Source organism: Saccopteryx bilineata, chromosome 2, assembly GCF_036850765.1.
Source record: "Saccopteryx bilineata isolate mSacBil1 chromosome 2, mSacBil1_pri_phased_curated, whole genome shotgun sequence".
Classification (NCBI taxonomy): Eukaryota; Metazoa; Chordata; class Mammalia; order Chiroptera; family Emballonuridae; genus Saccopteryx; species Saccopteryx bilineata.
In genome coordinates, this window is record NC_089491.1 from 289,234,689 (window position 1) to 289,248,493 (window position 13,805).

The window sequence follows — 13,805 nt, forward strand, 5'->3', positions numbered from 1 at the left end:
AGTTCACTCACAAGTCCAGTTGGTACTCCCCAGTCCGGGTTTGAGTCCAGGTTTTACTGGCCTTTCTGGTAGACCTGGGATTGGATAATTACATTGAAATTCAGAAGCAAGATGCAATTTTTGGCACTGATGTCTTTAATTAAATTCAACACGCATTTATTGAGCACCCCTAGAGCATGTAAAATCTGGTTCCTTTAAATACATTTGGCTCTTAACTATTTAGTCTGTTTTAGTTGCTCAATTTGGATTCATTCTGATCCACCTTTAAGGGTTTTATGAAGAATAAATATTAAAATGGAAAATATTTGTACAATTCTTTGTAAGTATAAACGTCTTGTATGGATGATTGCTGCTACTGTATTAATATTAATTGCAATGAACACTGCACCTTCCCAAGCACGAGTTAGCAGTTGTAAGGCCAAAAGCAGCCAGACGTGAGAGGTCAGGGGCGGTGCCTCCAGCACGTCCAGCCCAGAAGAGGCGGGGTCTTAAGGAGTGTGCCCAAATCCCGCCCTTTACTCAGCCCCTTTCGTCGGCGCGGCGTAGGCGGTTACCATGGCGATGACGTATAGTAGGCGGGGCGGGGCGGGGCTATGGAGAGGAGGAGGAAGATGGCGGGAGGGCGGCTCTGAGAAGACCTCGGCGGCGGCGGAGGAGGAGAGAAGCTCAGCGCCGTGCCGCGCCGGGGCCCATGTGGGGAGGAGTCGGAATCGCTTTTGCCGCCGCCGCCGCCGTTGCCGCCGCCTGTAACTGCTGGACCGGAGTGGGAGTGAGGGGTAAACGTCAGGATGAAGTTCGCTGAGCACCTCTCCGCGCACATCACTCCCGAGTGGAGGAAGCAGTACATCCAGTATGAGGTACCGGCGGTGGCCGGGCTGTGGGAGGTCTCCGAGGGGCCGCCGTCTCGCCAGTCCGACCTCCGCGGCCGCCTTCCGCTCTGGCTGCCGCCCCGCGCCGGGGCGGACTTTGACCCGGTGCCGCGGGAAGGCACTGCGGCATCCCCGGCGCGCCGGCCCCTCCGGGCCCCGCTGACCTTCCCCTCCCCCGCAGCCCCGCTGCCGCCGGGGTAACGGATATGAGGGCGACGGGCCCGGAGGGAGGGCACTGCCCCGCCGGGGCCGGGGCTTGGTGGTGGGAGGGCGAGCCGCAGGTGGGAGCCCGGGGGGTGCGTGCGGGCAGCCCTGGGTCGCGGCGCTTCCGCGCTCATCCCCCTTCCCCGCTCCCTCTGACCTCCGGTCCCCACCCTGGGCCAGCTCCTCGCGCGGCGAGGTCAGCTCTTGTTTCTCTCTTCTTACCTCTCACCACGGAGTCCTCTTCCGAGATCAGCCCTTCCAGTGGTTCCCTCCATCCCCCCCGAGCCCTTCGGCTTTCCCTCACTTGCCCACTGTTGACAAAGGCTTCGCAACTGGGTTGAAACTTGATTTAAATGTATGTCACATAATGCAGTTGTTACAGTCTGCACTCGTATTGTAATCAGCTATTCTGTTTTGATAACGTTACTCGTCTTTTTACTGATTGCGTGAAGTATCCAAAGTAATCACATCTTTGGTTTTGGCTCTTCTGTGGTTTTGGAAGGGAGGAAGGGGGAAGAGGAAGGATGAAGGAAGAGAATTAGTAAAAATTTCAGTTTCTTTTCCTCTAAAATTTTTGTTAACTAGGGCGAAAAGTACTATGTTGTAAACAATGTACTTTTAAGCCATACCTGTGTGTTACAGAGATCATGCCACCCCTTCCCCCTAATTAATGTGATAATAGCTCCAGGAAGGTATTTTAATAGATAGTGATAAGGAACCTTACTGTAATCCAGGGAATAGCATAGATAATGAACCCATTTATAGATGCAGAAGGTAAAATACCTGATGGGCTTTCAGCATCGCAATAGGTTATTCTCAGTCGCTGGCAATAAAGCTCTTGGATAGAGAAAGAAAGACTTCTCTGTCAGCTACAGGAATTCACATCAATGTTATGTGCAGGAACAAAGAGTATAAGATCAATATGAACACAAATATGCTAGCTAGATTTTATGAAGTAAAATGTTTTAGTTCTTAATTTCTATTTAAGGTCAGTGATACGGTCTTTAGGCAATAGCACGAGTTTATTCATATAGCAGTTGTAATAATTGAAAACAGGGAAAGGGATGTGAGTAGGTTAAAAAGAACCTTGGAATATTGTAAAATAAATTCACCTTGTAACATACAGTATTTGATTATGGCCAGAAATGAAAGGCCTAAAATTATTAATGCTTTTCTTGTCACTTAATTTTCTGATAGTGTTTTGTGGCTACATTTGTAAGAATGACATGAGCGACTGGCTTTTCAGCCTGGAGAGTTTTTGATTTATTGTTTCTAATAACATTTGGTCAGTTTTAAAACCTTGGCTAGAGTCCAGACGATGGTTTTTATTGAAAGGATGGTATTGGTCTTTCATCTTTCTAGTAGTAATTTTCAGCACCACTGCCAGTTCTTCATAGAGGCAACATCTTGCACTTGCTGTATAGTATGGCATGCTTGATTTTGGGCAGAAGTAATAGTGACTGTATGCTATGATTCACTTTAAGTATTACAGCACTTAACTGTTTCATAGAATTGTATTAATTTGGAATATCTGAGGCTGGAAGTAGAAGCATATGATTTAGTTTGAAAATGCAATTACCTCTTGATTTGTAATGTCAGCTTTGTGGCTGGAGTAACCACAGTAATTCTGGGACTCTTTATTCACATACTACATTTGTATACTAGTCCTACATGGTTACTCTAGGTTGGTCACAGAAGGACAGAATTCCTGAGCATATATGTGATTGGATTGTCTTTCCTGAGCCAATTATAAAATCCTTTTTTGAAAAATTCATTTACTGTGGGATATTTGAAATTTATTCTGCAGAAAGTCCCTACTGTGTGACACCTGTCTTGGATAAACTCATTGTCTGGTAGGCAAAATTAAATAATGGGCACTTTTCTTTGTGAATTGGAACTATTAAAAACATTTTAAAATACGGGTAGGGTCTGTGTGTTGTATATTGTTTCTTAAGAGCTGGTGCTGTTTCTTTAAAAATACTTAAAGAGGCATAAATAGTACTATTTAGTATCTAGACATTTTGGCAGCTTAAAAATTTAGTGGAAAAAAGGAACATTATAAAAGATGTTAGCCTTTGATAAAGAACCTTCTTGTAATGCAGTAACATGCAGTGTTTCACGTATGAAGTTGAGGCTCTTGAAACACTCTTAGTAGAACAGATATTTGCATTTGTTATTCAAGCACTGGTGGTGAAATTCTGTTGTATTACCCCTGATTTCTAGATTCATCTTCTTTGGTTTTTATGTCATTTTGCTATATTATTTTACTTTAAACACACAAAACATTACATATTAGCTGACAGATGTGTTTTCTATCTATAATTATGTGTATTTTTGTGTATACATGGCCACACACTAAGTGCTAGTTCTTGTATATATTAGCCATGAGACCCTGGGAATAGTCTTTCCAGGGCTCTTTACTCCTCCATAAAGTTAGAATATAGAGCCAGAGCTTTTCAGGATTCATTGTAGTTCATAGGTTTTTGATGTAACCTTTATTTTTCTTCCTTGGATTGTTAAAATTATTGGAGTTTCTAATTTAAAAATAAATTGTGAAGTTCTTAGGCTAGGTTTTAATAGGCAGAATAATAAAGCATAAAAGAATAGAGCAACATGGAGAACCATATAAAGAAAATATATTTGATCCATTTCTGAATAGTTTTACAAAGAATTAACACAAATGAGCATAGACTATTCCTCTTTCTGGTAATTATTTGAGTGTAAATCTTGGCATAAGAAATAAATCTTTGTAAGAACACTTCTTTAAAATTTAGAATCAGTGATTGTGTATTTTAGAGTTCTATAATTGATTAATCAAAATTAACTTAGACCAGTTTCAACCAAATAGACTAGTATGTCCATGTTAATATTTTATAGAATATTAGCAAAAGAAGCAAATATCTTTGGTGCTTTAGGCTGCTGATTTGTGTTTTCTTTCCTAGGGTCTTGTGATTCTTTTGGTTTCTCAGGAACCCAGGGGTGGTTGTTTTCAGTGAATATTGTAGTTTTGTAATAATAATGAGGCATCTAAATTTTAGAGTTTAAGGGAAATATAGAGATTATCAATCTCCTTGTTTTTTCAGGCAAGGAAACAAAGGCCCAGAGACGTTAAGTCACTGTCCATGATCATATATAGGTAGATAGTCAGTCTCTTGAGCTCAGATGTTCAAGCATTGGGAGTCAGGTTGCCTAGCCTACCTGTGTGACCATGATTAAATCACTTTCTCTTTCTAAGCTATAGGTTCTTCATCTGTAAACAGAGCCACCTGGATTTGATGGTTTCTAAGTCACAGCCCTATATTTTCTAAGGACCCATCTGGTTCTAAATTTCTGTATGTGTTATGCTTTAATTATGTTTGATATATAAAGAGGAAAGAATGTAAAGGACTGTTATTAATAACATCCTTTTAAATTAACAGTGTCTTTTCCAAAGTTTTTGATAAGATTTTTAATCTGTGAATGGAAAGCTGATTCAGGGGAACTTTTGTTTAACTTAAATAAACAGTGATAGTCATGGATTAGTATTTTTGTTGTAGGATTTAGGAAAGGAGAGATTCTGCATAACTGCACATCCCTTATTTTCAAGTGTAAGAAAACATTGCCATAACATTGTTGTGATTTTCATTATAGAATGCTCCCATGAGAACACTGTGTTGCAGGCTTGGATTTCCCAAAGGTATTGTGTTGATTAGCTTGGCTTAACTTGCCTTGCTGAAACTTGTTTGAAATTTTCAGTTTGGCCACCCGATGGGGCACAAACCACGCTTTTTCTTTCAGTACTTCTGCAAATGAAAGTATAGTATAGCATATTTAAGATGACACTTGTAAATGATTGTGTCAGTAAGATGCTTAGCATTTACAAATGTTTCTTAAATGAGTGAATGAGTATTGTATAGGACAAGAAGGTATTACTGTTCATTCTTATCTTTATATAATGAAATGTGTTAGTGAAAATATCCTGGAAAGATTATACTTGCCCATCCATCCTTGCAGGTTGGTTTTGGAACAGCATTTGGGTGAAGGCCCAGATCATAAGAACCTAAGAATCTTATTTGACCTAGTGTGACCATGGAAAATTTGACCTGGCTTTAAATCTAGTCCTAATCTGGAAAGGATTTGAGAAACTGATTGAGTTGTGTTGGTTAGGGGTTTCAAGTATATTTCTGTCAGACCTCAAAGGAGAGTAACCAAAATTCCCATGGAGTAAGAGAAGATAGTATTGGAACTATTAGTTATAGTTATTTTTGTGCATAAGACGAGGAAGAAATTACTAATATTTAATAAATGGATTGATGTGGTAACCTTGTTTAGAAGGTATTCTGAGGGAATTTTTCAATGTATAGTCATAATCAAGTTTCAAAACCAACTGAATTCTGAAGTTTGAACTAGAATATTATATCACAAAAATATTAAGCTTTTAAAAAATAATGAAGCCTTTTCAGTTTTCTCTAAAAGTATTGTAATAAATGATCATTTCTTAGAGTAATAATATTTTTGTAGTATTCATAAAAGGTCATTCTTTTTTCATTGTCTCATCTTTGATAACTTTTATTTAAAGATTATGTTTTATAACGTGCACAGTTTGGTGTTTTTTTTTTGTTTGTTTGTTTGTTTTGTATTTTTCTGAAGCTGTTAACGGGGAGAGACAGACAGACTCCCGCATGCGCCCGACCGGGATCCACCTGGCACGCCCACCAGGGGGTGACGCTCTGCCCACCAGGGGGCGATGCTCTGCCCCTCCGGGGCGTCGCTCTGTCGCGACTAGAGCCACTCTAGCGCCTGGGGCAGAGGCCAAGGAGCCATCCCCAGCGCCCGGGCCATCTTTGCTCCAATGGAGCCTTAGCTGCGGGAGGGGAAGAGAGAGACAGAGAGGAAGGAGAGGGGGAGGGGTGGAGAAGCAGATGGGCGCTTCTCCTGTGTGCCCTGGCCGGGAATCGAACCCGGGACTTCTGCACGCCAGGCCGATGCTCTACCACTGAGCCAACCGGCCAGGGCCAACGTGCACAGTTTTTAAAAGGGTCAATTTAGCCTGACCAGGTGGTGGCGCAGTGGATAGAGCGTCCGACTGGGATGCGGAGGACCCAGGTTCGAGACCCCGAGGTCGCCAGCTTGAGCACAGGCTCATCTGACTTGAGCTAAAACAGCTCACCAGCTTGGACCCAAGGTCACTGGCAAGGGGTCACTCGGTCTGCTGTAGCCCCCCGGTCAAGGCACATATGAGGAAGCAATGAACAACTAAGGTGTCAAAATGAAAAACTGATGATTGATGCTTCTCATCTCTCTCCATTCCTGTCTGTCTGTTCCTATCTATCCCTGTCTCTGACTCTCTGTCCCTGTATAAAAGGGTCAATTTATAAATAAACATATTTATGAGGTACATAGTGAATCTCTTTATAATTTTTAAATTTTTTTGTAGGGATTTGACATAAAAATATTTGGAATACTGCTCAAGTTGTACAGCTTAACCAAACCTGGTTGGTGGGTTGCCTGGTATTAAACTGGCGTTTAAGATGGAGAGTGTCAGAATTCACGAGGGTCCTTGCCTTTTTAAGTCTTCCCCTTACCTAGTAAAAGGTAAAAGAAACCAAGTAGACAAAGCTCATGAACATAAATGCCTTAAAAATTATTCATTCATTCAAGCAATATTTATAGGTGTTCTACTATTTGCTACAGGCGGGTAGATTTATTAAATTCTAGCTCTTTCATTATCTTAAAAATAGAAAAAACAAAAACAAGTATTTTTGTGGGGGGTTTTTTGGGGGGGGTTGGGGGGAGAGGCAGGGAAAGAGAGATAAGAACATTGAGCTGTTCCTGTAGGTGCCCTTACCAGGGTATCGAACCAGCAACCTCTGCACTTCAAGACAATGCTCCAACCAACCAAGCTATCTGGCCAGGGCTTATTTTTTTTATTTTTTTAAGAGACAGAGAGAGGAGCCTGATCTTTGGTGACTCAGTGGATAAAGTGTTGTCCTGGAACTCAGAGTTCGCCGATTCAAAACCATGGGCTTGCTGGTCAAGGCACATATGGGAGTTGATGCTTCCGGCTCCTTACCCTCTTCTGTGTGTGTGTCTCTCTCTGTCCCCCTCAACAACAAATACATAAAAAAAAAGAAGAGAGACAGAGAGGAAGGGAGAGAAGAAGGGGAGAAAATGAGAGAGAGGTGAGGGAGAAGGGAAGCATTCATTTGTTGTTTTACTCAGTTGTACATTCATTGGTTGCTTCCCATGTGTGCCTGACCAGGGATCGAATCCGCAACCTGCTTTCCAGACAATGCTCTTAACTGAGATAAGTAGTAGGGGCCATATTTGGTTTTATATTTTGGTTAACATACTGTTTTCAAAATTGAAAATGTAGAAAGGGGAGATTGCAGATTGAGGTCTTAGAACATTGTTATAAATTTGGATCACTTTTATAAATGATATGGAAGACTTTCCTCTTAGTTTTTCAAACTCTGTATTATATACCTTTAAATCTTATTTGTTTATAGGAGGAAATAGTTAACCTATTTCTTCACATCACCAAGCAGGTGTATGGTATCTATAGGGACTGATGAGAAAAAGTAGTTATTTTTTAGAGGTTAGAGGAAAGTATAGTTAACCTGCTGTAAGTATAACTTAAAATTTTGCTATCTCTGTAACAAGAGGGTTGATACGTTGATTAGGAAAACATAGTTGGCCCTGGCTGGTGGGTCAGTGGATAGAGCATCAGCCCAGTGTATGGCCATCCCAGGTTTGATTCCCAGTCAAGGCACACAGGAGAAACGACCATCTGTTTCTCCCTCCCTACCTCTTCCCCTTCTCTCTCTCTTTTTCTCCTGCAGCCAGTGGCTCAGTTGGTTCAAGCCTAGGCCCCGGGTGCTAAGGATAGCTGGGTTGGTCTGAGCATCAGCTTAAGTTGCTGAGGATAGTTCAGTTGATTTGAGCATCAGCCCTAGATGGAGGTTGCTGGGTGGATCCTGGTCGGGGCACATGTGGGAATCTGCCTCACTGTCTTTCCTCCTTTCACCTAAAAACCAAAACCAAAACAAAACAGAAAGAAAACATAGTCATCTCTCATTGATTGAGCGTGACCTATAGTATTTAGACCATGCACCAGGAATAAGGAGATACAAGTCATTAGACCCAAGTTCTGTCTCTGTCTATTCATAAGTAATTAGTGAACAAGTGATTGTTTTGAAGATTGAAGGGGTAAAATGTAATCAGACAGGAAAGCGGGGAGTTTTTAGATTATTGTGTGAGTGAGTGAATCACAAAGTTGTGATTCACAGAGTAATTCATATGCTTTGTGGGCTTTTTTTATACCTCAGAGCAGTGTTTTTAAACTTATTGGTCTTGGGACCACTTGAAACTCTTAAAAATTATTGAGGGATTCCAGTATCTACTGATACATGCTGTATTGGAAATTAAAACAAATCTTTAAAATACAAAAGTATACAAACACACCTACTAGCCATCAGAGAGATGATATCACACTTCTTGTAGCCTCTGGAAAACTCTACTGTGTACTCTTGAAAGAATGAGAGTGAAAAAATAAAACCAAATGAAGTTGTAGTAGTATTATGAAAATAGTTTTGACCTTTCGGGTTCCCTGAAAAAGCTTCTGAGAGTTAGTGTTTTAGGGTACCAGACTCCCATCAGAGAGTAAGGAGGTGGTCTGAGGAGAAGTTCTCTGAGTTGAATTAGTGGAAATACCATCAGCTTGTCATTAAGGAGAAAGGAGTTAACATATTGAGCAGTTAGAAATCAGGTGTCAGCTGCTTTACAGCAATTCTGCAAGATAGATGTTTTTTATTTTTATTTTTATTTTAGATTTTATTTATTCATTTTAGAGAAGGGAGAGAGAGAGGAGGGGGAGGAGCAGGAAGCATCAACTCCCATATGTGCCTTGACTGGGCAAGCCCAGGGTTTCGAACCAGCGACCTCAGCGTTTCAGGTCGATGCTTGATCCACTGCGCCATCACAAGTCAGCAGATGGTTTTTATTATCTCCATTTTACTGATGAGGAAACCTAAGCGTGGAGTATGGCTACACACATAGTAAGTAGAGCCAAAATTTGAAATCAAAGCTGTCATACTTTGTTCTTGCTTTCATATGGGAATTGTAAATATAACACTGGTCGTAGCAGTGGCAATAATAACAGCTGTTATCTTTTGAGTGCTTACTGTGTGAGCACTATGGTAAGTACGTACTTTAAAAACATTTTCTTGTTATAGCAAGACATTCAGCTAGGTCGTTAGCTTTGTTCATAGATTGGGAAAACTGAGTCTTAGAGCTATTAATTATGTTGATACTGCTAATAATTGTGAGTAGCAGAGGTGAGATTGTAAGAACTCCTGCTCTTAATTCCTACATCATACATACATTTAGGTGTGATCTGGTCTATTCTGCAGTACCTGCTAAGGCAGAGGTCGGGAACCTATGGCTCGCAAGCCAGATGTGGCTCTTTTGATGGCTGCATCTGGCTCGCAGACAAAGCTTTAATAAAAAAAATAATAACGTTAAAAATATAAAACATTCTCATGTATTACAATCCATTCATATCCTACCACTCATATTCATGGTTGCCGGTGGCTGGAGCCAATCACAGCTGTCCTCCGGGACAACACCAAATTTTTATTGGATAATGCTTAATGTACATGGGTTGTTGTATGGCTCTCATGGAATTACCTTTTTTATATATTTATTTATTTATTTTTTTTCTGAAGCTGGAAAACAGAAACAGTCAGACAGACTCCCGCATGCGCCCGACCTGGATCCACCCGGCACACCCACCATGGGCGATGCTCTGCCCCTCCGGGGCATCGCTCTGCCGCGACCAGAGCCACTCTAGCGCCTGGGGCAGAGGCCAAGGAGCCATCCCCAACGCCCGGGCCATCTTTGCTCCAATGGAGCCTTGGCTGCGGGAGGGGAAGAGAGAGACAGAGAGGAAGGAGGGGAGGGGGCGGAGAAGCAAATGGGCGCCTCTCCTATGTGCTCTGGCCGGGAATCGAACCTGGGTCCCCCGCACGCCAGGCCGACGCTCTACCGCTGAGCCAACCGGCCAGGGCCCAGAATTACATTTTAAAATATGCGGCGTTCATAGCTGTCAGCCAAAAAGTTTCCTGACCCCTGTGTTAAGGTAATTGCTGGTCTCTTTTTAGTCCCAGGTCTCCTCTGCATGTTTTAGTAGAGTCTGGTCTGGAAGTAAGTATCTCTGTTAACTTCTATTTTCCTAAAGATTATCAGTGTAACTATTATTAGATAGGCAGCTGGTAAATATAATAGAAGACCTTATGAGGGTGAGCCATAAGAAAAAGATAATGCAATCCAGTGATAAGGGTAACAAGAGGAAGATAATGAAAAGTAGGCATACTTCTTGCTATGGTGGCATTTGGCTTCTACATCATACATCAGAGAATGTTAGACCTGTAAGGAATTTCAGAAAGTATTTGGCCCAATTCCCTTTTTTTTACCTAAATGGGAAATGAGGTCCAGAATGGTTTTAAGTTATTCAAAGTCACATGGTTTGGTTGGTGGCTGAATTAACACAATCACTCTAATTTATTTTGTTACTTTTTTTATATCCAATGCTAATATGTTAATAATGCATACTGATTAGACTCTGAAGCCATACTGCCAAGGTTCATATTCCAGCTTTAAAAGTTACTAGCTGAGTGACCTGAGACAAGTCACTTACGCTCTGTGTTTCAGTTCCCTCATTTATAATATGGGTGCAATAATGGGTGCTTTATAGGACTTTTGTGAGGATTAAATAAATTAAAATACAAAAAATGCCTAGGACAATGACTGCCTGGCACATAATAAGAGCTATATATGTGACATTAAAATAATACAGTTAAACAGTATTAAATGTTGAGTTAACAGTATATTTGTGAGGGAAACCGAACCTCAAAACTTGTCCCTCTGAACTTGTTCAGTTCAAGTTTTCTTGGAAAATGGCTTTATTTTAGCTATTATTCCTGTTATCTGTGATATTTTTGTTAATCAGTTGTTCTTAACCTTTTTATATATAGTAAGAAATTTAGATAGGAAAAATTATGTCACTTTGAAATAAATTAGTTCACCTTGGTCATTTGTCACTTCTCTTCATTTTGGTTATATATTGTATCTCTGTATTTTTTTAATTGGGGTGAAATGTACGTGTGTATTCGTAAGTATGTCTGTATAGCTTGAGTTGTTTGAATTTTTAGTGGCTATTTAATTTTAGCTCTTTTCAGCTTTCTAATATAATTTAATTTTTAATACTAGAATTGATTTTAGAGTTGACTACGAACTTTTCAGCACTTCTTTTTTGTAGATGAGTAAATTGAGGGCAGAGCGACCAAGATATGTGGTTTGTCTCATAGCTAGCTGATAGCAGAGCCTAGAATGAGAATATTGCCTCCTGCTCATTGCTGTACCTTGCTGAGTCTTACCACTGCCATATAAACATTTCTTTACTTTTAAATTTTAAGAATGAATTCTCTTTGTAAGAGTCAATATGAATTTAAATGTTTTGTTAATGATTACTCAAATATTCTGCCTTAATACATTTAATTTGAATCTAATTCATTAGATTACATTAATAACCTAAAATAGTTCTTGTGGGTGTCAGTTAAAAGACTGAGTCAATTATGAGACTCAAACCTTAATATTATTGTTCACTGAATTTACAGAAAATTAGCCATTGTCTCATCTGTGTAGAATCTATCTTAGGTGAGGAGACAGGACTAAGGAATTAATGGTAAGGCTTGAGTGGTTAGGTATAGAGCAAGACTCAGGAAAGTTGAAGCATCATTTAGGCATTCCTCTGTAACAATTGTATTTGAATGTTAACACAGGTTATGTATGTTACCTGTACATCTCCATCTTGTATTAAGACACATTATGAAGCCAAAGTTGGGACATACACAAAATGACTAGCAAAGATCAGAATACATATTAAGCCAATTAAGTATTCTTGAGTGCCACCTTCCTTAAAAAAAAAAAAAGCAATAATATGATTATAACAGCAGCTAATGTTAATTGAGTGTGGCAGGCATTTTACATTTAATCCTTATCCTCTCAGGTAGGTTTAATAATTCCTGTTTTATTATTATTATTATTATTATTATTATTATTTTGAGGAAGAGGAGGGGAGATAGACAGATTCCCGCATGTGCCCTTACTGGGATCCACTGGGCAACTTCCATCTGGGGCTGATGCTCAAATCAACTGAGCTATCTTCAGTGCCTGAGGCTGATTCTTGGACCAACTGAGCTATCATCAGTGTCTGAGACTGATGCTTGGACCAACCAACCTATCCTCAGACTCTGAGGCTGATGCTTGAACCAGTTGAGCCACTGACTGTGGGAGAAGAGAGAGAGGAGGGGGAGCAGGTAGGGAAGAGAAGCAGATGGTTGCCTCTCCTGTGTGCCCTGACTGGGGATCCTAACCTGGGACGTCCATATGCCAGGTGAATGTCATCTATCCACTGAGCCAATTGGTCAGCATGCATTTTTTTTTTTTTAAATAACAGATAATGAGCCTGACCAGGCGGTGGCGCAGTGGATAGAGCATTGTACTGGGATGCGGAGGACCCAGGTCCTAGACCCTGAGGTCTCCAGCTTGAGCACGGGCTTATCTGGTTTGAGCAAAGCTCACCAACTTGGACCCAAGGTCACTGGCTCGAGCAACGGGTTACTCCATCTGCTGAAGGCCCACGGTCAAGGCACATATGAGAAAGCAATCAATGAACAACTAAGGTGTTGCAACGAAAAACTGATAATTGATGCTTCTCAACTCTCCCTTCCTGTCTGTCTGTCCCTGTCTCTTTCTCTCTCTCTCTCTCTCTCTCTCTCTCTCTGTCTCTGTCTCTGTAAAAAAAAGAAAAATAATAATAATGAGTGAAAGACCATGGTATCTGCCTGAGATGTCATTAAGGGATGAGAAATAGCGATTCAGAAGAGCATGGCTAAAGACAGTATATGATGAAAGTTAGAAGTTCATGTCTGTCCCCTACAGATGTGGCTAGATCTCTGGAAAAGAATTGCTTTGGTATTAATTTAGTGAAGTTTATTATTTTTTAATTTTGTTTACTCAGTGAATGTGGATTTAACCTTTTTTACTTAGTTTTATTTAACAAACTCAAATTTGATCAATAATAATGAAACCGAGATATTCTTTGCCATTTTTCAAATATTTTTAATAACAAAACTGTTGGTAATCTGGTTGAATCACTACTTCTGATGACAGAGTTCATACATCTTTTGATAAACCTTCCTTTTTGAGTATAGTAAGCTTTGAAATATGAGAATTTCAAATTATGTTGCTATTAGACATCTGCTGTAGAGGACTGCAACATGTTTTCTCTAGGATTTGTTTCCTTAGTGTCATGGACTTTAAAAAAATTCAGTTCTTACTAAACTGAGAAATTAGAATTGAAATTGTAATAACTCTTTGAGCCTGGGCAAGTCATTTAGCCTTTCTGTGCCTCAAGGTTCTTATCTTAAACTGGAGATAGTAATAATGGTTACTTTAGAGGATCATGAGAAGTGAAATGAATTAATAATTGGAAAGCACTTAGGACAGTAAGTATAACACTTCCTCGCATAGATGTAGGGAGTGAAGAATTGAATATAATGGTTTAAACCAGGGGTCCCCAAACTAGGGCCCACGGGCCACATGCGGCCCCATGAGGCCATTTATCCGGCCCCCGCCGCACTTCCGGAAGGGGCACCTCTTTCATTGGTGGTCATTGAGAGGAGCATAGTT

General features: G+C 40.5%; 1 protein-coding gene across 1 annotated transcript in view; it reads left to right on the forward strand.

Moving 5' to 3' along the window:
* Positions 1–582: 582 nt before the first annotated feature.
* Positions 583–13,805, forward strand: part of XPR1 (xenotropic and polytropic retrovirus receptor 1) — a 156,903-nt gene continuing 143,680 nt past the window's right edge. Inside the window, exon 1 of the mRNA XM_066261279.1 lies at positions 583–857. Within this exon, the coding sequence (XP_066117376.1) occupies positions 789–857 (69 nt within the window). The 5' untranslated portion in view covers positions 583–788. The remainder of the gene's footprint in view (positions 858–13,805) is intronic.